This window comes from Varanus komodoensis, unplaced genomic scaffold (assembly GCF_004798865.1).
Source record: "Varanus komodoensis strain SLA01 unplaced genomic scaffold, ASM479886v1 scaffold2, whole genome shotgun sequence".
Taxonomy (NCBI): domain Eukaryota; kingdom Metazoa; phylum Chordata; class Lepidosauria; order Squamata; family Varanidae; genus Varanus; species Varanus komodoensis.
The window spans coordinates 49,540,635-49,564,259 of record NW_025335568.1 but is presented as its reverse complement, the minus strand read 5'-3'; the positions used below and the strand labels follow the sequence as shown (position 1 = coordinate 49,564,259).

Here is a 23,625-nt window from a genome sequence, read left to right as displayed (position 1 = left end):
CAGCCAGCATGACTTTTCAGAAGGTCGTCTGGCCAAAATGTCTTGATCTGAGGGGGTTGCTTCTTCAAAGCCAGGCATGGAAGGGATGCTCCAGGAGATCACCTTTTCCTAAAGAGGACCCATGGTTTGCTCTTAGATTAACTTTGGCCTTGTTTAACCCATGAATAACCCAAATAACCCAGGTTCAGGCATCATACTAATAAGTTACAAATAGAATGTTCATAGGCTGTTGCTGCAAACCCAAAGTGGTGGACACCCCCACAAATTGTAGGTTAATTAACACAATTTGTCATCAAATGCTGCAATTATCTGTGAATAACCCATGAACAATGCACACTTGAAGACAGGCAATGCCTGAGATACAAAAATATGTGTTCATTTCTTTATCCGTAAAGGACCTTTGGGGATAAATCTTCAAACAGTATTTCTTCACCTTTCAGTTCCCCCATTGCAAACCACTTTTGAAACCAAAGGGGCTTTTAAAAGTCATTTCTTGTATGGTATGAGACATCTGCTGTTCAAAAAAATAAAAGGTTGCAGATGTCACATTGAAGCGCTTGGGTGTGCCTAATGTGGTGTTTTGGATCCTGGCCTACATGTCTGGTAAGGGGAATGACATTGCTGCTGGATATGATTAAGTACAAAAGAAGTGATAAAGGGAGGCTGACATACATAAAAACATGGCCAATAGCAGAAAAGTAGCATTTTAAATCATTGATTAATGTGCCTCCACCCCCTGGGGCATTGGTAGCATTATGCATGATACTCTTCTGTACCCCCTTTGTTTGGGGGGTATTTCTGGAATGTACACATTTGTGACTGAGATACAGTACAGTGACAAAATATTTTCTCCTTCATACCATCAAGTTAGATGACACTGAAATTAAATATGAATGTTTTCATACATTCCATTGCTCCAGATTGAGAAAAGGTAAATGTACTGCTGAATGCATCGATCACTTAGAGCATGGGTCCTCAAACTGTGGCCTGTGGGACGGATCTGGCCCGCCATGACCATCCATCTGGCCCACACCACTGTTTGCTGCCCGCAATGGTCTCTGAGCGAGCAAGCTGCTGGCGGGGAGGTGGTGACTTGCTCGCTGGGAGATCTCTGAGCAAGCAAGCCAGCCAGCCACTGCCGCGCATGTGCCCGATGCTGCCTCGTGCATGCCCTACAGCACCTCATTGGCCTGCGCCCCCAGGCACCCCACCTCACTGGCCCACAGCGGTCACCGCAGCCTTTCAACTGGCCCCCTATTCAAAAAGTTTGAGGACCCCTGACTTAGAGCATTGATCACTTAGAGCAATTAGAGCATTGATCACATTTGTTATATTTGGGGTGTTGTGAGGAGAAAAAATGCATAGAATCATATAATAGCTATTCATATGATGAGCTCCTACCTTGCTCTCAACATAATCATCTATAATACGTTGAAATATTTTATTTTTTACCTGTCAGTCCTCATTAGTAATGTGAATGTGTTCAGGATTTTATGATTTCCAGAAAAACTTGTGTTGCTCAGACCCATGCTTCCTTTGCCTTCCCAAATCTAGCTTTGAAATTTGGCTGTAACTGTTGCTTGACTCTTGTGATGTGCATGAGAATTCCTGGAATGCCACAGATATGTCAGAATTGAATTAAGTATCTATATATAGTCTTGTAAAATTTCAATACCTGTCTTTACAGTCAAGGCAAAATAGAAGCTCTCAAAGATTCATAGTTGGAAGGGGCCTGAGATCTCATCTAGGTGAATAGCTTGCAAATATAGTAAATCTGCTATTTACGGACTCTTTTTAGGGACTCCAGGGGCCAGTGCCAGTCCCCAGGAAACTCTATCGCAACATGCCACTGAATTATGGGAGCAGAAAAACAAGCAATGATTTGCTGTTGAGTTTGAGTGTTAAACTGCCTAAGAAAGTCTAAATCCAAATGTTGCTTTCAAAGAAGATACACTGTAGTGACTGATGCATGGTGCCACATATTGCTCCCACTGTATCCAGACTCTCCTTGAAAACCTCTAAAGAAGAACTAGCAGCTTCTGAGGCAGCCTATAGCTCACATGACTGGAAAATTCTTCCTAATGTTAAGTCAAAATCGTGTTTGTGTGTGGATTTAAAATCTGGTTTGTGACCTGTTCTTGCAGATGAACATATTTTGCTCCATCATTCATATTTCTAACCAACTGCTGTTTTTGAAATAATTTTTCTTGTGTTGGTAACGCTGTATCATTCCTGGTAATGCGTCTAGAAGAAGCAGTTCCGATCTTTTAAATATTTACAGTATGTATGTTGCATTTTACAGATACTCAGCCATGATTTTATTTACTTTATTATAGTATTTCCCACCATTGGAGTTGTACTATTGCAGTCAGGGTAAATGCTTTAGGGTAGTTTTGATTCTTTTGCCTGTGGTCTTATATCAGGGTCAGAGTGAGGGAAATGCTGTATCTTGACTTGGAGATTTGTGTTTAGTCTGTTGACTTTACAAAAGCAAATGAAAATGAAATTACATTGCCTGACTATCTACTGCATCTGGCAAATTAATGCAAACTGTTGCAAAGCCAAAACCATACAGATAGCATCAGAAAGAAAAGTAAGACCTAATTCAATGTTGCAAACCACAAAATCTAATGTTTTTGTGTATATTACTATATTTATAGCCCCAGTGTATATCTTTGTAAAACTGTAAGTAGTCTGCTTTGTGTTTTCTGGGGAACCTATCAGCAGAAAACAATTTACAGTCAGTGCCATTCTTCACAGCTGAATGGAGAAGAGGTGCCTCTGTTCGGTGAAATAGAGCAGCTGCACCCAGTTTAGCCTGCCTCATATTAACATTTTGCTTTTTAATCAAGACCTTCACAATCCTCTCGTACAGGTTTTCATGGTAGAAGTGGTCAGTAGCGAGGCAGCTGTAGTATAAAGTGTACATGAAAGCAAAATCAATTTATTTTAAAAGCTTCTGAAAAGTGAAGTAGTCCTTAGTGTTGCCCAACTGAATACTTAAAAAAAAATCAAATGCAGAATAAAATGCTTGGAGTGATTTGGTTTTTCTATTTTGCTAGCAAGAGATGCTAGCAAGTGTTTTCTACTACACAATTGAGTCTTTATCTCTTTTTGGTTTATTTTACTTGAACTTTGAAAGGGGATCTAGTTTAAAACCTGTATATTTTATGGCAAAATGATTGATGCAAATATCATTTTTGTTTATTTTATTGTTGTTACTGATTTTATTGTATTTGTTGATTTTATTGTATTGCTTTGTGATGCTGATTATATGTAAACTGCCCAGAAAGCCTATGGCTAATCAGGCGGTATATAAATCAAATTAAATAAATCCGTAATGTCTTTGGGCTAAGAAAAATATATGATTTTAGTATTTGTATTATTTTATATTCTTTTTATATTGTTGACCAGGCATACTTATTGCTGATGCTCAGAACAGAATTATGATGGTAGAAACCTATAGGAATTAGCCTATTAATATTTCCATTTTACAGGTGGTCTGTAACAATGTCTTTCCCAGAAACATTTACGATATCCCTCTGTCTGGATTTCGTTCCAAGTAATCTCAGTGATTCCTATCCATGTTCTTGATCATTCTAATGTAGAAGTCTTAAGTGACTGGGTGAATATCTGTACCCAAAGTCTACATTCTTCTAGAGTTCTCAATCTACGTGTTTAATGGTACTCCCTAATTGTGCATCTCCTCAGTGCTAGGTTTTTTATATCTCACCACAATGATGGTGTTATATTCATGCACAATCATGCTTTCCTTGCTTTTTGTCTGGACTTTTCAACCATAGTTGTTTCACACACTGGGAGCAAGAAGTTCTGTTATGTTGCAAGAATCCTCAGTGTAATACTCACAGATGCCTCCAGTGGCACCCACAGAGGGATCCCCAACATGGTGCCTATGGGCAATTATATATAAGCTTCAACTGGGCCAAATATTTATCCAATAAATATCCATATAAGTATCTATTTAAAGGTGTATCTATATGCCATCTGTTCAAATAATGAAAGCATTGTAATGTTCTCAATCCAGGTCAGTATTTATCCTTTCGGTGCTGTGTAGCATCGATCTTTTAGCCATCTAAAAGATTCAGATACTGACAATTTGTACATTTCCATGCAGAAGGAAAATTGAAAGAGTATGTGTCTCAATGAATATTACTTTTTGTACTAGAGCAGCCTTTATCTGTGCAATATCCTCTCCTCCTCCTTAAAAAAAGAGCAGCTACTGGAGTTTGCCAAAACATGCATTTATAAGAAACATTAGCTATATTGTACTGCTGACAATAAGTGGTGCTAGACAATTGCATATTAAAGAGACACTGTGGTGTCACAGACATAGAACACATATTTTTCCTGAGTAAGATGCAACCTAAGATTCATAGATTTGAGATGCCAAAGCAACAAGCATTGATTAGGTATTTTGTGTTAGTGCCCACAACAGTTTCCCAACTTCCCTAATGTATGCACAAGTTCAAACAGATTGAAGATCCATACTCTATAGTAATTACATGAACATGCTCCCTTCTGATCTTAAAAGCCAAGAAAAAGGCCTAAAGCAGTATGGTGTGTGAGGGTGATCTTTTCTTACTATCAAGAGAAAACACAACCCTGCAGGTGTTTCCCTTGCAGGAAAGTTATTGCAGCTGGCTTGTCACAGCCCACTGTGGGAGTATCATCACCAGATAAAGGCCTATAATTGTCAGTGTCTCTGCCAGAGGTCTTGTCTTTCTCTGTTGATATATCTGTACAAAAATTGTGTTTGAACTTGGGGTTCCTCTGGTTTCCATAACTGAGCAATGAAGTTAAGGAACCAGTATTGTTGTTTCATAAATGGAAAACTCCAGACTTTTTTTTCTTTTTTAGGGGGTGCTAGTATTTTTCTAAGTTTGTTATTCTTTGTCAGTAATATAAAGTTTTATTTTTATATAAAATGATTTTTATAAATTTATATATGCTTTGATTTATGAAAAGCAAGTTTTTGAATTGAGTCTTATCTCTTAAAACTTAATGCTGAACTCTGAATACTTAATACATGCACAACTGGTACATTACCATTTTACTTTAGCCCAGGATTAGGCAACTTTTGTTTCCTTCACAACTTCAACCAAACCTAGCCAGCATAGTCAGTGGTCAGAGACCAGGGGAGTTCTTGCCCAAAACATCAAAGGACATCAGGTTGCATGCCTGCAGGTCTTCTTATGCAACATAAGACTTATAAACTTATGTCTACATTTCATTTTCATCATTCATGTCAGGTCAAAATGGCATTTTATAAACACAGAGATTTCTTGTCACTGCAGTAAGCAAATAATTCTAAAGAGATTTAAAATGTGTTATAAACTTCATTTCATTGTATTCTTATCCATATTGCAGTCTCAGTGGTGGATAGGAGTTTCAGAACACCTCTAATGGAACTGAAGAACAATCTTACTTTAATCTGCTTCACTTTAATTCTTCACTTGAAGATGTTGGTCCATTAGCCAAAATGTTACATCTACTGTTTTTAAAAAAGCTGTGTGCACATACTTGCATATCTCCTATTACAGAATTTAAATGAAGAGCATGCTCAGTCAATTTAGGCAGTTTTGGCTTCAGTTTAGGAGAAATTATTGGCTAGAACTCTAGGCTAGGAATTCCTAGGGAGTTCTGATGTCAAAGTAATAGTTTGCATGGATTGTGCATACTAAATGGATGTATTTGATAATTTTTAAATGATCCACAAATGCAGTATTTGACTGTTATTTATAAAGTTTTTCTATAGTCCATATAAAGTATGCTTTCAAACATATGCAGCTGAAAAACAGAGCAATACAACTGCTTGAGGGGAGGGGAATAAATCTGAACATATTAGTACCAGTATTCTGAAACCTCTCAGTCATGCAAATCTTGAAGTTTAACATATTGCTAGCTGTACTATTTAAATATAAACATTCAGCTGTATAACTGGAGAATATTTATGAAAATATCTTAGTTAAGAACATTCCAATTGGTTGCTTGTTGGAATTAAAGATATTGCACAACACTATAGCATTCCCTTCCAAGTAGTATAATAGAAGTTTATGTCCTTCCTACTTATGAATGTCATTTTGGCTTAGGGGGCAGTGATAAGGCAATTCATGAAACCATAGTAAGATTTTGCTTCCCTGTGGCCCCCTCTGGTGGGCTGATATATCAAGACTCCTACATCTTTATTTAAGCTGCTTTGCCCTACTTCCAAACAATTCCAGGAGTGTCCAGTAGCTTAGTCTGTATTATAATATGCTGAACTTGTCAGGAAAACAAACGATTCTGTTACCCTTTCAGGAGGCTCACTATCACACAGTTTTTAAGAATACCTTGTTTCATGAGACCACTGCAGATGTTCATCTGTCTTGCTTTTATCTTGCCAAAAGCAGACTTTGTCAAAATTAAAGATAGAATGTATATTGGCCCTCCATTCCAGTTGAAGCAGCAAGTATGCTTCAACCGGAATGCATCTTACCATATTATGTGTGCTTAACTAGTGTACTCCGGAGGAGACCATCATAATGATGAACTTAGTATGCATGATTTCAGTGTACATGTTTCCACAGAAATGGACTCTCTGTTAGCATGAGCAAGCATGCAACTCTGTGCTTTCAAACAGTATGAATTGGTTGATATGTGATTTTGCAGTTAATAATGTCAACTATGTTATGAATTTTTGTGGGTATCTGAATTTAATAATAATGAAGGATAACATCTTTTTTGACCTTACAGTAAGATCTCAAGCTAAACAGTAGAGAGAAGATTTCACAGTAGAAAGGAAACATGGACTCTGTTTGTATGGCTTAAGAACCCATCATGGGTGGTTAGCCATGATAGGTTGCTGTGTCATTTGAACCAAGACCAGTTCCCACAGGGTGTCTTATTCTGGGGAAACAACCCATCCTGACAATTCATAACTTGTTCCAGTTGTTAACTTACCTACAGTGGGTTGGCATGTCAACCAGACTTGGGAGAACAATTTTTTCATAGTTGTTGAAAAGCACTCAGGAATTTTTGGAAAAAGTACCCAAAACACTCCCATTCTGCTCCTACTGAGCAAGTGCAGTTCCTGAAGTTGTCCTAGCAACATAACTACATTGTAATAGCCTGTACCCTCCCTCCTTACTTGGCAGCATCCTCCCCAACCTCCTGGAGTCTTCCACTGCTCCATTTGTTATCAAGGTACTTTTTTTCTTGCAAATGTGAGCCAACTCTTTGTGATCTCCACAGTAACCTTGAAGGAGCTCATTGTCTTGCCAACTTCAGCTGTGACCTCTTGTTACCCTTCCTCTGCCCCCCACACCTGCTGAGTTCTCCAGTGGATTTTTTCTCAAGGAAAAATATTGAGGAAAGATAACTGGTGCAGTTGTTAGACACTTCACACTGAACTTCCTTAAGATGATGTTGTGTGTAAAATTGCATCACACTCGTACGACAGGTAAATGCTGATATTAGCATCACCATCTTTTGAAGGAATGTTCTCACTGATGCCTCCTAACCACAGAAATCCTAATCTATCCTCCCCCATAATGTTTCTTATTAGTGTCTGACCCAAAAACAATTTCATCAGATGCTTTAGCAGTTACACTTCACAAGGTTTGCTTAGTACAGTTATTTGCTCCCACAGAGGAGGCAGTTAGAGAGTTCTTGCAAATACTCTTTTAAAAGGATTTCCTATACACAACCATTGCAGTAGTCAGCTTGTGATGATGCATCTGGAGCTCTAGCTAAGTTGGAGGGAGAGAAGCACTGCATGAACATTTTGTTAGGGTGCAGTACTGGAACGGACAGATCTAGACACGCTAATCTCTCAAAGTCCACAGTACTAGGTATTCCCCTAGAGAGGTATTCATGTAGAACACAATAATCCATTCCCTGGTTGTCTGCACAGATGTTGCTATGGGGCTATTCTTGTACCCTCAAAAGAAGTTGTTTAAGGAAATTACAACTCATCACAAATGCTTCAGGGTGGAGCAATGCACCATGCCATTCTGTGACAAGCTGGCAACAGTCCTGTTCAGTTGGATGGACATGATGCCCAGTTTTACTGCTAGAAGGTGTAGGCAAGCACAGGGTGGTAAAGGAATGGGAGAACTTTCCAACAGGAGCCAGCAGAGGCAAACATGCTTCAAATGTGCAGTAGGCCAATCAGAAGAAAAGGATGGTAACATAGTGGAGGGAATAAAAGATTATGGGTTGTAGATTTTGCTGCAGAGGCACCTGGAATATACCATGATCATAATGATGTATTCCCTCTTGCATTCCCCAGCAACTAGTTTGTTGGGGGCATATTGCCTCTGATACTAGAATTAATACATAACCATCAAAGTCAGCAGGAGTAGCAGCATTCTCCATGCATTTCTCTGATCCCTTTTCAAAGTCTCTTTTCAGTCACTGATCATTGGTATATCTTGTGGTAGGAAATCCCACAGTTTCACTATACGCTATTAGAAAAATCACATATCTGTTTGGAATATCCCTCCATTTAGTTTTCTTTAGATGACCTTGGCTTCTAGTATTATACCATGCCTAATTTTATACACATCAGTGGAGTTTCCCTTACTGATCTTTCACTAAACTAAAGAGCCCAAGTGTTGTAATCTTCACTTATAGGAAATTGCCCCTTAATCATTTTGGTTGTACTTTTCTGCATCTTTTCCAGCTCCACTGTCTTCACCCATGCACACACAGACTTTTTTTTTGAACTGTGGTGAGCAGAGCTGTATTCAAAGTATAGTTGCACCATGGATTTGTATAAAGGCATCCTGATATTGGTAATTTTATTGTTGATTCTTTTTCTGATGCTTTCAGATTTGCCTTTCTCGTAGCACCAAGGAAATGTTTTTATCAAACTATCCTTTACAACACCAAGAATTTTTTCCTAGTCAGTTGTTTCCAGATAGATACTGTCAGTATACATGTGAGGCCAGTAGTTTCTGGTCTGATATGCATCATTTTCTTGAGTTATGCTTCTTCAGAATATCCCAAAGCCTACAAATGTACTGTTTATTGATGGGAGGAAATGGGAATTTTTTGTACCTGTTTGAATATAGTAAAGGGTGTTATAATCATGACTGGAACAACTAACACAAGTTTCTTATATTGTATCTTTTAGATAAAATAATTAATGAAGAAATAAATAACTCTACAGATAAAACTTCAGTGACTGGACCTGAGTGCGTTCAGACTTCACAGGTGAGAAAGTCCTCCTTTAGCACTGAAAAATATTGCAGTTGTTGAAGTTATAAAATATGAGCTGGGGTTTTTTTTTTGTATTTAGATAAGGTAATCAATTGAATTCTTCTTTAAATTGTAATATACCTTCTTGCAGAAGATGAAGCATTTAAAACAAGCAATGTGTTGAGATTGTGCCCAGTACCCTGCAGATAGGCTCCAAGCACACGTGGACATCAATTCTGAGTCAGATGGGGATGTGTAGGTGGAAGGTTTTGCTGAGGCAGGAAGCAGGAGACCAGTGAGATTACAAAGATAGAAGAGGAATCTAGCTGTCATCTAATCCTTTGGAAAACATCCAGGCTGAACCCTCTGAACCTGTGGGAATGCAGACTCCTGATGAAGAGTAGGAAGGGCTGGGAATATGAGACCCAAGAGTTAGGTTTCAGATGAAAACAGGACAGTGCAGAGTCCTATGGTGCCCAAAGAAACTTGCAGTCAAGGAAGTGACTTTGTGGAAAGATCTACATCATGGGCAAGACTAGGTAGCCTCCTCAGCTTAAGAAGGATGGATCATAGTAGAGAGTATCAGTTTAATGAGAACTGTCTTGCATGGAGCTGTATCCTAGGAAACTGCCCAGAGCTTACAAGGGGCTGTGTTATGCAGTGTCTGCCTGAACCTTCTGTCTTTTGGCTGTCTAAGGAAACTCCCTGTAGGCTGAGGCAATGCTTGCTTGTTTGTAGTTGGCATGGTATATGTAACTAACTCAAAATAGGATTTGACAGTTTGTCTACAAGGGAGCCTGGGACTGGGCACTCAATACAGAGACAGCTGGCACAAATTATAGCTTAGGCTATAGTGTGGCAGCCCAGCAATAGCTGTATTGAAGTGATCCAGTTAGTAGGGGGGGATTCATAAATGAAAGGGGGTGGAGGTACATAACTTACTTTAGCCTAACCCATATTATGTTATGAAACTATTGACTCATGTTAAGTGTATATCCACTTGAATATTATGAACTGTAGTTTGCCAGCATTCTTTTACAATGGTCTAAAAATGCAACACCATTACTAGTGCAGATAAGGATAAAATGTAATCATATCATTGACAGGCCAAAACAGAAATACCTTCTGGGAGATGTCAAATATGTAAAGCCATTGTAAGCATTGCAAAGCAATTGGTAAAGAATAAATGCTAAACCTGTTCTGTGCAAGCCAATGAACAATTGCCAGAAAGGCAATCACTTGTTTTAAACACTGTACCTTTATTTGAGTGGTATTCTGATTGGTAAATTTCTCTGATGTCAAAACAGTTCCATTGACCAAAGCTATAAATCATCTTATTGGATATTAGAGCATGCCATGACTGTTGGTTGTAGATCTTTATGGTATAATTTATCTGCAGACATTTGATTGTAATGAATATGGTTCATTCTAATGTATCTGGTTCAATATAAAGGAATTAGTTTTTCAGATTCTTAGTGTGTGTTTATATAGCTAATGAGTTCAGAAAAATAAACCACGTACATGAGCACTTTCTATTTTGGTTTGCAGATCTTTGCCAAAGAGGCAAGCTTCTGTCAGTCTAAAAATGACTTGCCTCTTTCATACTTCCAGTGCAGTGGATACCAGTTGTGGTTGCACAGTGTTCCTATCCATGTGATTTAGTTTCATCTACTTTAGATTGTAACTTTATTTTGGCCTGACAAGCCTGTGATTCCAGTTGATCCTTATGTGCTTTATGTTTTGCTGTTTCGAGTGTACCAAATTATTTTAATTTGTTCAAATTAAGTATTCATTTTATTTTAATCTGAGCTGCCCCCAAAATGAAAATACTGAAGGATGAGAGATACATTATTTAAATAAATACCTGCATTGGAAAAATACAAATTCTGAGATCCTACTCACAAAAATTCAGTATCTTGTGTAAGGAGAGTTATGTGAAAAGGAGATCCCTTGGTCAAGTAGGGCCATATTAAAGGTTTTTGAGTTGTTGGTCTCTGACATACAAAGACCACTAAAATGTTTTGAGATACAAAAATAAAGGTATTCTTCCCTAACTTGGTAACTTCTAAGTGTTTGGACTATAGCTTAGAGTCCAAAATGGTCTGATGAAAGTCCAAATTGCCTGGAAGGCACCAGGTTGGGAAGGCTACCCTAAGATATATGTAATTGGGGATTTCCAGAAGTTTTGGACTACAGTGCCCTTCTGTTGCAACTAACATGGCAACTATTTGTGGTTCAAAATATCTGAAGGGCACCACGTTGCCTACCCCTGTATAACAATTGTGTATAAGTTACACTGTACAAGCGTTTCAGTAATATGCCAAAATGTTGACTAGTTTTTACCAAAAACCAATTGCTCACATAAAGTTTGACAAGCAGTAAAGTGCTATTATTTTACATCTAGTTATCAGTACTAGGATAACTTTGAGAAAATCAGTGTAACCAGGGAAAATGCAAATGAATGTTTCTGAGGAAGGAGCGGCATTGGAAATAGTGACCCAAAGATAATAACATTAACTTAGTAGTTATTGGCAGCTTGAAACCTATGAAACATTTTTATTATTAAGAGGGATCCAGAAAAACAGATTACTTTTGATTGGCATCTAGACACTTGGGAAAATACCAAATCTCCCACAATATTATATTTCTCTAAATTGAAACAAACCAGAAAAATTAAAAAGAACAAATAGTTCATTGTTGGTTGGAAAAAATCAGAAGCCTGTTGTCATTAGAAGTGAGAAAGAATGATTCTGCATACAAAAGAATACTGCCAGGAGATTAGATTAAAAAAAGGCATACAGAATCCTCAAGTGAATTACAGGTAATTAGGGATAGCTGTAGTTATGCTTGTGTGTGTGTATCTGGGAGCAAGGCCTGAATCTGTTCAAAACACACCAGAGACTGCTGTTGCCCATATTTCTACTACTGTTTTTCACTGCCATGCCTCTTTAAATGGCAAGTGGAGAGATAATTGCCACTACTTCACTGCCTGACACCAATTAAAATTTTATTTGATGTGCTTATGCCCAAATAATTTCAAGTTACAGGCAACAGTGAGTGATAGAGGACTAATAGATCACTGAAGCCACCATCTCTGAAGACCAGTTTCAACATGCCATTTGCTCCATGTGCTGGTGCCTTTGGAATTATTCCTACAAGGGCATATGCATGCAAAATAATATGTTAAGATTGTTTGTGCCTGTAATCTTTCTGAGAAGATTGTACTCTTCTCAGAATAATCTCTTCCTGCTTCATCTGCTCTGCATATTAGCTAGACAGCTTTTTTCAGTCATCTAACTGTGGTGCTTTGGAGGAGCAGGGAAGAGGACTGGAGTGCTGTCAAGATACTTCTCCACTCCTCCTTGTCCCACCAGAATGCCCCCTTTAAACACTTTCCAAGGTTGCTTTTCTGACCTTGGAGGGGCAGTCAGCACAATTCTTTCCATACTGGCTCTGAGGGCAAGGGGGTATCAGACCATAGATCCACCAGCTGAAAGGTTAGAGCTCTGTCCTTGACCTCTGATCTAGGAATCTGAAGTATGGTATGGCTTCCTAAATGCTATCTAAGGGGGCATAGGATCTATATATTAAAGCATTAATTAGGATACCTTTAAAAAAGCACTTTCATGGATTACTGTATGTATGGAAGTTGCAAAATAGACCTCTATAAAGAACAGAATTCAGCTTTGCTGGCATAGATGTCTTTATTCTTAGCACGGGATGCACATACTTTACTCAGCCATTTTTTTCTATGTATGTTACCACGAATATTAGTCCATAACACTTGTGGCCATTAAAGACATGGTAATGAAAAATGCAATGGGCACTTTATTTTTAGGTAGTCAGCCACAAATAATAAAGTAGCAGCATGAAACATTGAATAGGCTTGGAACAAAAGAAATAGATAACTTTCTAGAAAGTTTATGGACATTGATTGATGTAAAATCTTTATTTTCATGCCAATGAATTGCAAAGAACAAACTGTAAAGCTGATAAATGTCTGTGTTGTAAGCAATACATTAAAATGAAGGCAAAAATGCATGTGTGGTTATGAATAAACAAGAAAGCATAACTTCTACTGAGTCATATTTCAAAGTTTTACTTGTCAAGAATTTATTTGCAAGCCATAATACAAGGATATGCACCCAAATTCTTCCAACTTTGTCCTTTAACAAATATATCAATGTTTGCTTAATGTGCAGAAACCTGCCCTACATAATGGCATTATGTTAAATATATGAAGTATTCCTGGGAAATGTTCTCTAGGTGTTCCCTTCATTTTCAGAGTGTTTGAGAATAGCTTTTGAATTCTATCTTAGATATTATCTCTGTTCTACTGCTCATAGTCAGGGAAGCCTTGGTGTTATGAGAAGACTTGGTGTAATTTTCCTTAAAGTTGTCTGTCATTATATTGATCATTTAAAAGGAGTGACAGTGGACAAGGTCTTCCAAGTTGGAATTTACAATAACCAAGGAACAAAGTTTCCTTTTTAGTAATGAGCAACTCAGAGCTGTTTGCTGGAATAAAAGGTTAGAGAAGAGAAGCAAAGAGGTTAAACAAGAAACCATATATTTGTACAGTTAGCAAACTGGCAGAATTGTGTGGCTTATTAGAGATTGTTATGGCCTTTGCCTTTCAGATCCATTATTCTAATTTAATAGCATTGGCATTTTAAAGAATTATACCACTTAGTAAAGATTCTTGAGACAAGAAAATATTAATTCCACCCTTCATAGTTTATTTCAGTAACATTGGTGTTTCTCTAAATTAATCTTTAGAGAAGAGAGTTGAGTGGTAAGAAATTCACAGGTTCTCCTAATGCTGGTATTTGTTCTTAAATTATGAGAATGTAGGCTTTTAATGATTAATTACTAATATGATTATTGTAAGATGACAAATGTACTATGCTAAGGGAGAGAGAAGCCAAGGCTGTATAAAGTTAGGACTAGGAAGCTCAGGTCCAAAGCGTCACTCCGCCATCAGGCTTGGTGGTGTCTTCAGTCAACTTGCTGGATTATAGCCTAACTTGGTTTCACATGGTCAAACATGGTATATGGTCAAACAAGAAAACAATTCTTCAATTACTTGTATCTATTTATTTATTACTAACTTAATTTCTATGGTACCATTAATGAAATCCAGATTAACCATCTCATTGCCCACAGAAAAATACTATGGAAATCTTTATTAACATTTGTGCTAATGCTTTTCTGAACACTGCTTTCTAATTGTGAGGCCTGATGCATTTGTCTGCTCCTATTTGTGCTACTGTTGTCCACCCATGCCCTAGCTTCATGGCATTACAATTTCCTTGTCTTTTGATTTTGACTATCCCAGCCCTGGCCTAAATGTCTGAACTGTTTTGATCACCAGAATCATATTTCACAATATATTTTTCAAACCTAATAAGCACAGAACACAAACAGCTGTATTTGAATTAGAAATACTGAGTTGCAAGACCAGAGAATTAATCCATAGCTGTCATTTTACTCCTCGATTGGTTGAGTGTATTCCTAAGATTGACCCCCACCGTCCAACCTGTGTCCTGCTGGCAGAAGGAGAACAGAGGAGAAATTGTCTATTGTTTCTCCTTTTCTGTACAGTTTTCACTAGATAAGCTTCTCATCTCAACTAGCTGAGCTACTGAGTTTGCGGCAGGATGGGCAATGGTGACGTTTTTAAGAACCTTCAGATTCTAGCTTCTCCTTGTCCTTTCTACCCACTGCTGTGCACCCTTGCCTTCTCTCTGAGCTCTTCCAACATTACTGTTATGACCTTGGAGGAGCACTACCGCTGCACTACTTTTTGTGGCAGGTGCAAGGGACTAGGGATTGGCTGACCTCATATTCCCTTTCCTGAGCCTGTTGCACTGTCTATAGCCTCAGGAGAGGCAATCTGTCATATTCTGTGGTCCCTGGGACACTGCCCCCAGGCACCATAGGATTGCTTCTGTAAGGAACTTAGGAGAATGTGGGTTTTGTCTAGAAGCAACAAATTATATTGCACGTAATACCTGTGAAAATGAATAAAATATGATCGGATCAACATTGTGGTTATGACCAAGAATTTACAGAGCTTACCAAATGTCTGTGCTTGGGAGCCCCTGGGGACAGACTGAAACAAAGAAGGAGTTGTAGAAATAACTCCTGTGGTTTATATTTTTCTACTGTCACCTTGTAAACGTAGCTCACGGTTGCTTACTTGACATCACATTGTGTGCTGATGGCCAGATGTGTTTTTCTTTAACCGATGTCAAAGGTATCACTGCTTCCTGTCAGTTATAAAAAGAATTCATCCAAATAGAGTTTCTGTAGATCTAATTGCAAATTTACATATTTGTCCTGCAACTTAACTTCCTCTCTGTCTTGCTTCACTCTTCTCCTGCATTTATTGAGTGCCATACTCTTCTAAAGGCCAAAAAATAAAAATTCTGCAGGGCAACTTAATCCCCAGATTGTGAAACTGAATACTACTCCTGTTTTCTGCTTCATTCAGATGGGCTTCTTTAAAGGACCTGTCAAGATTAATATTTTCAGTTTACTAAGGATTAACAATTTGGTTAATTCATTTATTGTTTATTTATTTAAAACTTTTATATGCCATTCCCTCATGCCTTGGCTATAATCAATTGTCAAATTGATCAAAAAGGTGTAATACTACTTATTAATGTTTTACTAATATATGAATTGTATCATTTGTGCAGCTGGAGAAATCATGTTGCCATTTATCTGACTTGTGTTTAATATTCTCTTTTGTGTGTCCTGTTAGGATATAATATTTCTTGGAGTTATTCCAGGCTGGGTTCTGTTCTTATTCACGTCATGGATAAACATTTGGTTGCTTTTGTTAGGATAGCCACTTTACTCACAAATGCAGCAGAAACATCCCAAGATACTTTGGGACACAAGGGAGAAAATCCAAGTGGTATCCTTCTGTTTATTGCTAAATAAAGTTTGTCACCTTTCAGTAGCACTATAAAATTTATTGTCTTGTACAGGCTGACTCCTTCTTCTTAATGGTAATGCTAACTTTGCCAGTCAGTTTATTTAAACCTTTCGTTAGGCAGCCTAAATAGAGTTCTTCCATCTTAGACTGAGGTGATTGCTGGCTGGACCTTTGGAACCTTGGTTCATAATAGCTCTTTGTTCTGGTTATTGCTTCTGTATCCTGTTATGAGGCTGTTTCAATTAACAGATTAACCCCATCTCTGAGACAGCCTTTGAAATGGTATTCCCTATTTTCATATGTGCTCTAGTTTTGTTTTGCATTTTTAATTGACTGTCATCAGCATAGATCTACCAGTTCCCAGTAAGGTAAACATACTGGCCATTTTTTTTATGCTAGCAAACTTCAGAATGTAGGCCAAATATAAACTGTTGTATTGAATAAGTGCCTGATGAGAAGTTTCAGATGTCTCTGAAAAACTATTCATTTTTCTCCAGTGTTGAGGCCAACGTTACATTGGCTAGTTCATCAAACTTCATCTAGCATTATGCTAGCAAAGAAATGAAGTGTTAACTAAGCAATCCATTTACTGCCTTTTCTTTGCCCTCCAGTATAGAGTCATGAAGTTAGCCTTGTAGTTAATATTAAAGTTTACTTTTTGAGAGTACTTTTTGATCTTTACCTACAACTTATCAAATGCTTTATTTTCTTGACTTCTATGTGCGCTTTATCTCGTGTTTCCTAGCAGCTCCACATCTCTGGGTGGCTAGGGCAAACTATGGAGCAGACTGTAGAACTATTGGGGAAACCAGAGGCTATGCCTTAGTATGTATGTATCAGAGCAACCTTATATATTCAGTTTGATGCAAAGAGCAAAACCTTGAGATCAGATTGTGCTGGATATTTGCTGAGTTTTGTTGAAAGCATAAAAATGCACTAATGGTAGCCAAAACTCTTTGCCAAGAAAAACTAATTCATGCCATTTAAACAAATTTGCATATGACTGCAAAAAAGCCCTACCCCCTGCCTAATAGAAATCCTGCTGAATTCCTTTTCTGGCTTCAGGAATTGCCAATACACTTTCAAGAATAACTTTGCAGCCATAAGGTTTTGCAAACTTTCCTTACATTAATGAAAACTAAGATTCTTAAGGCATTGAAATATGTGCTCAGTTATCAAGACTCTCTTTTTATGCGTTGTGGCACAGAATTACAAAAGATATACAGTTTGTATATTTATGTGCAGCCTGCATGTTGAGCTGTTTAGAATGTCACATTTCCAGTTGATCAAGAAAATTGAGTAGAATTTGAGGGAGAAAGGGAGTGAAATTGGCTTGAGGTCAGTGTGGTGAACCCTCTTATGCCTCCTTTAACAGTTGGGCAGAATGGCTCACAGGATTGGGTGGACCCTCAAAGAATTTTAGTACCAGATGAAGGCAAGATTAAAAAAACAGAGAGTACAGAAAAGGTTGCTCTTATTTAGTCAATCCCTAATGCCTTACACTCCGCCATTTCTCATAATAATTAAGCTAATACAAAGGAATTACTGAGCATGCAATTTTCATCATGCCTTTCTATCATCAGATTGTCTTTCCATTTTAGCAACAGCCCTTATAAATATTTGGTAACAGAGTGATGACCTCAGCTTTGATTTGATTTTTCCAGTTCCTAAATAGTGTTGGCATTCAGTTTGGGAGCAAAAGTCATGCCAGCAGTGAGTTGGCTGTTCTTTGCTGCAGTTCTTAAGCTTATGTTCACAAACCACTGCTGAAGCGGAGCTTGCACCTCCAGTTATGTTATGTACTGTGTCCAGCTCCAGAGCATTGTTACTTCCAAGGTTATGAAGAGTTATTTGGAGCATGACTCAACTATTGGGTCTGCTGCTCAGTATGGCCGCATGACCAGTGTTAGTGGCTAATTTGCTGTATTTATCAGTTGCCATCTTTCTGATTATAGAATCAAACAATCAACCTATTCCTTCAATCAGTCAGTATTGCCTTCTTCATAATGTACCAAATACCTTTTGAAAAAAATGCAGAAAATCTTCCTGTGAGCCTACTGAGAAGATAAGTAAAGCAATTTAAAATCATACAATGAATGTTGCTCAGAGTTGCTAGATCCACTTTCTTTTGAGTTGACTTTGAGACACATTTTGTGGATCCTCACAGTAATTCATCTAAATTCATGTTCCTAAAAGCTTCCTTGTAACCTAGTTGAAATATATGAACTATAGAAGAGCAGCCAAAAGCAGTAACCTTCCAGAGTAACTGCTGCTACCCTGAGCTAATTAATGGATTGTTTTGAAGAATGCTAATGTATTTAGACTCCAGTTTCTAAGGCAATTTCCAACCTTTGTGCCTGGTTTAAGAAAATCAAGGAAAGCTCCTGCAGATACACAAATTACAGTGCAGAATTTTATGCTTTACTCTGGCATCTTGCATAGGAACACCTTGTTTATTCCTTGGAGATATTTTTGAGTATTTTGCTGACTGTACTTTATGATTCCTGTGAATTCAAATTAAATCTTTCCAATGACATTCTCACTTTACTTAACTGTTCCTGGTCTTGTAATGCTAGTTCATTTTCAAAACAAGAAGTCACTCATACTGAATTGCTATTTATTACTTCTAAGTTCGTAATATTTATATAGCGTATCAGGAAATAGTTGTGAAAATGCTTAGGAGATTGATGACTTGAAGAAACAGTTTACATCATGACCACAGCTGGCATTTAAAACATATTTATTAGTTACATTGGAATTCTGCTCTTTAAGAAAGTAATTCATGGCAAGCTACAGACAGTTCCCAGGTTACAAACAAGTTCCATTCCTGAAAATATCTTTAAGTTAGATTTGTATGTAAGTTGGATCATATACATACAGGCTGTATTTAGCATGAGTAAGCCAAATATTCTCTTAGTATACACATATATTTTACCTTTCTTTGCATATAAAACACTTAAACATTTCCATATAGTGTTGGCTTTCCACATGCACAGAGGTTAGGGGTGCAGGATCCCCAAGAAAGTGGAAAAATGGCAAATATCTCTAGGCTCCCCTTGAACCTTAACTCTTAATACTGTTCGACCATATGTGTGCTGGATTGCTGCTTCTCCTTTCCCTTAGATCTTGGTCTCATCCAGCAGGGCTCCTCTTCTTCATTTATCACATTTTTATGTTCTTCTTTCCCACCCTTCCTTTCACTCACAATTACCACCTCTTTGCACCAGGTAAGTGCTGGAGATGTGAGTTTCAGAACAATGCATGGTGACACGGTGTGCTCTCCCCCTTCTTCCCTCATAAGCCCATCAGCTGGTGGTCTGTGGTCCTGCGCAGCAGAATGCATCTTGTTTTACCCTCCTTGCTTTAACTGACAACCTGGTTTCTTTCGTTTTGTTTTTTTTCTCCCCGCATAGCCCCACGCTGCCGCAAGTGACAGCTGCTCCAGCAATGGCCAGGCAGCACTTGGGAGTGGCCAACACTAACTTAACCTTTTATAAAATGACTTTATGAGAAAGCGGAAATGTGTTTAATTAAGAGTGTAATTAAAAGAGGGGCCTTTCATGTGTGCAGACTTACAGCTGTCTGAGACATGGTGTCTAGCTTAGCCAATTTCTGAGTGTGATGTCCAAGTGCAATAGGTAACACACACAACCATTCATCAAGTGAGGCTGCATATAGGGTGCTTTGGACACACTTGACAGCTGTCGGTTGAAAAGCAAACCTGTGAAGCAGGGTTTGCCCTCAAAGGGACAGCAAACGTATCTCTTACCAGTGTGATCCCCTCATTTTCTAAGTTCTCAGCATACTCCATCTTTTCTGTACTCCCTGAGCCTCAAGGTACTCCAGAAAGGTGAACTCTATATCCCACTCCCTTTTCATGAGCACTGAACCTACTTGGCAAATTTGAACTTTTATTTTCTTTTAACAGGGAAATATATGCATGCACTTCCCGTAACATTGGTTAGGCAATGTTGTTTCAGACAAGTGTAGATATATTCCTGCACATAATAGGAGTGATATAACCAAGAATGCAAAGAGAGGGATTTTTTGCCATTTCTGCTAAGCATCTCTCTCACTGTTTTTTATCCACAATAGCATCAATCCCCTGACTGGATGATATAACAAACCATCAAGAGTAAAACACCTTCTAGAATAACCGGTGGGTTTCACAGGTGAATTGTTTTAAAAAACAACCCACCCTGTGGAAAGCATGCTAGATTTGTATGATACAGCAGTCCACCATGTCTAATTAACCATGATGGGTTGTCACATAGTGCAAAACATGTTAGAGTGTGTTAGAGAATCAGGACCCTAATATTTTGAGACTGAGACCAAGCTACTTGTTTAAAAAAAATACAAATATTTGGGATCGTTAGGACATTGTACTCTCTTGAAGAACAGTGAGGTATCAGCCCCTGTGAATGACAGAGACTTTGAGACCTCTGGATTGATTAAGTATAGATTACTAGCAAGGGTGCCTTTTTTGATAAACACAATAACGCATCCTGACTGCTACATTTCAGCTCATGCCCTAATTTCAGTTTGCTCCTGCAAACTGATTTCAGGACTCTTCAGTTAGAGCAACACCTACTCCAGTTTAGTACATCCATCCACTACCCCACTATGCCCTAGCCCTTACTCAGCTTCAGTTATAGGAAAGAATTAGTACTTAAGTTTTCCTCATCTAAACTCAGTGCTGTGACTACTTGGTTGTGATGGCTGCCCTGTGTGGCTTTTCTAAATGTAATAGGTAACACTATGAACCTCCAAACAGTATTACTTTTGAAAGCCTAATAAATAATGTAGTCTCAGTTGATGTCTCCTTATGGTTAATATTTGCCACTGTTGTTCTGTCTGCACCCACAAGCTTCTCACTGTAGGTTTCTGTATCCTTGCTTGTCTCTTTGAATTCTAAAAATACAGTATTTATATCTGGGATGCTGAGATCATTGCCAAAGAAGAAAAGAGTCTGTTTATGTGGATGAATGTTTACTACCACCTGTAAATGAAGCTTATTGTTTCTGAATTTCTACTGTAAAGGTTTTAGGCACTATTCTAAATTATTTAAATTAACATTCCTCTGTTGTTGGAAATTGTGGTGAAGCACTTGGCAGCATTTTATATAGGAAACATCAAAAGAATATGTTTTGAATGCTCTACATTTCAGCAGCAGTACAAGCTGGATAAATAAAAAAGAAAATCAGCATGCCTAATGTAGAGTATCACATTCTCCAGACTTGTAAATAAAGAGGTTGAGATATAAGCAGGGAAGCAAATGCCACTTTTATAACCCTGACTTTGTGCAATACTTTTTTGTTGTGATATGCATGTTAGAATAAGCTGGCAAGTTAACAACGTTGATAAAGTGCTGTTACATTGTCCAGTGCTTCCATACTTAGTGCTGTTAGATTTGGCATAACATCTTGAGGTTGACGGATACTGCCTTTGCTCTTGCCACCAATGTTGTTTGTCCAAAGAGAGGTGGGGGAAAGGATAGTTAATTGCTACCATTAAGAGCAAAAGGTTCACCTAACTTGATGTGATCAAGAACCTTGCTTTTTTTCTCTTTTTTGCTAGCTTTGTTTGAGTGTGTAGGTGATGTCTCCTAGATCTTGTTGATTTTTTTCTTGGCTTGGATTCCTGGTATATAACTTATTGTATGCAAAAGTGTTCTGCAGAGATGTCAACGCATAGGGATTCAGAACCCCAGTAACAAGCATTTTGCCAAGATCCAAAGTTCTATTTCGGTTGGACTTTGAAAAGTTTAAATAGGATGCATTAATCTATGGTTTGTTGCCCTAGTTATGGTTTATCTGGCAGATGACTAAACAAACTATGGTTTATTTTCCTCCTTGGCCCATTCCCTCCCTCTCTTTCATATGTTATGCCTGCCATGTTGAGTGACTGGACTTTTTTTTTTGTTTTTGTACCACTCTTGCCTATTACATGGGTTCCCTTTTCACGTTGCTTGTGGTTAACAAACTATGGATAGTTACAGCAGTTACAATCACCCATTGCAGCAGCTCAGAATTCAACCACCTATGCCATGGGCTAGCATTATGTGCAACATAGACCAATCACCCAGTTAATCCTTGGTTGTTTAACCCAAAAATTGGCACAGTGCACAACAAACCATGGACCAACTCTAGGTTGTTTAATCCCTAAACAATTAATAGTTTTGGGGTGCTTGCATCCTGTGTTGTAAAATGAAACTAGAAGCTAGTGAATGGGCAGAAACTAGCATGCTCTCTCCTGTGCCCTCAGAAACAACCATGGGTTATTTGATTGTGCAGCCTGTATTAACATGAGCTAAAGATTTCCTTTGGTTCTAATTTTACAAGATTTTGTAGTCTTGCCAACACCTGTGAAGCTTAAGTATTTGAAACAGTTTGCTATATTGTAAGCTAAATAGTACATTGCATTCTAACACATCTTGAATGTTATATGTGAAACTATAATGAAATTGTATATCTGGATCCTTTTATTTACTTATGTCAAAGGAGCTTGCTATAAATGCATTCTTTTTATAAAGGATCCTTAAACCATCCTTAACTGAGGTTTTGTATCTGTTGAGACTATATAAATATCAATATAAAATTGAACCAGCAGAAATCAGAATTTTGAGACCATGTTAAATATTCAGATATTTAGCATACCCTCTGAAATTTGTTTTACCTATATGCAAGAGCCACTTTCCTACTTTATACTTTTCTTCCATGGCATTGTGTCTGCAAGTCATTCTCATGGGAAAAAAATTAATATGGAGAGAACATATATTTGGTGGTTACTTGGGATGCACACTAAAGTTCATATTGTACTTATTAAAGGATGTGGAAAAACAGTATGCTTTTTTCCTAACTTGTTCAAGGTCTGCATGGATTGAGCCGGAAAGAGTTAATGAGAGCCATCTGATATTTTGAGAATATGGGAATGAGCCAGTGGCTATAATGGCCCTCTTTTTTCTACCCTTATTTTCCAATGAGCTTCATTTTCTGCTGGTTTTGCAAACTGCCATTTTACTAGGGAAGAAGGAAGTACATGCAACTGTGTTGTTGCTGTAGCCCTAACTTTTTCTTGAATTGCAACAAAGAAATTCCACATGCTGCAGCAGAGAGAATAAAGAGAAGCATAAACCTTAAAAGCAGACAAATTGTGTTTCCTTAACAGAATGATAAAAGATGGTAAAAATAGAGCAGATTAAAAGAACTGATTAAAAGTAAGAAGCAGCAAATTGAAATAGGGAAGAGGGAGTCACTTTAAAATGCAGTAATGGTAATAGGAAGCTATATACAAGTTAAGTTTATGGGGATTTTAGGGTTATGTCTCTGACATTTAATGCAGTTTACATCATATTTAAACGTGCATATATGAATATACTTCAGAATTTACTTATTTCTTTGGAGTTTTATATACAAATTATTTCAAAACAAGTTACATCAAGACAGATGTTATTGTTGCTTATTCTTTTTTCCTAGAGG

General features: G+C 37.8%; 1 protein-coding gene across 1 annotated transcript in view; it reads left to right on the top strand.

Annotated features, from left to right (window-relative positions):
* Nucleotides 1-23,625, top strand: part of UMAD1 (UBAP1-MVB12-associated (UMA) domain containing 1) — a 52,448-nt gene that overhangs the window by 15,721 nt on the left and 13,102 nt on the right. The window contains exon 3 of the mRNA XM_044429043.1: nucleotides 9,137-9,216. Within this exon, the coding sequence (XP_044284978.1) occupies nucleotides 9,137-9,216 (80 nt within the window). The remainder of the gene's footprint in view (nucleotides 1-9,136; nucleotides 9,217-23,625) is intronic.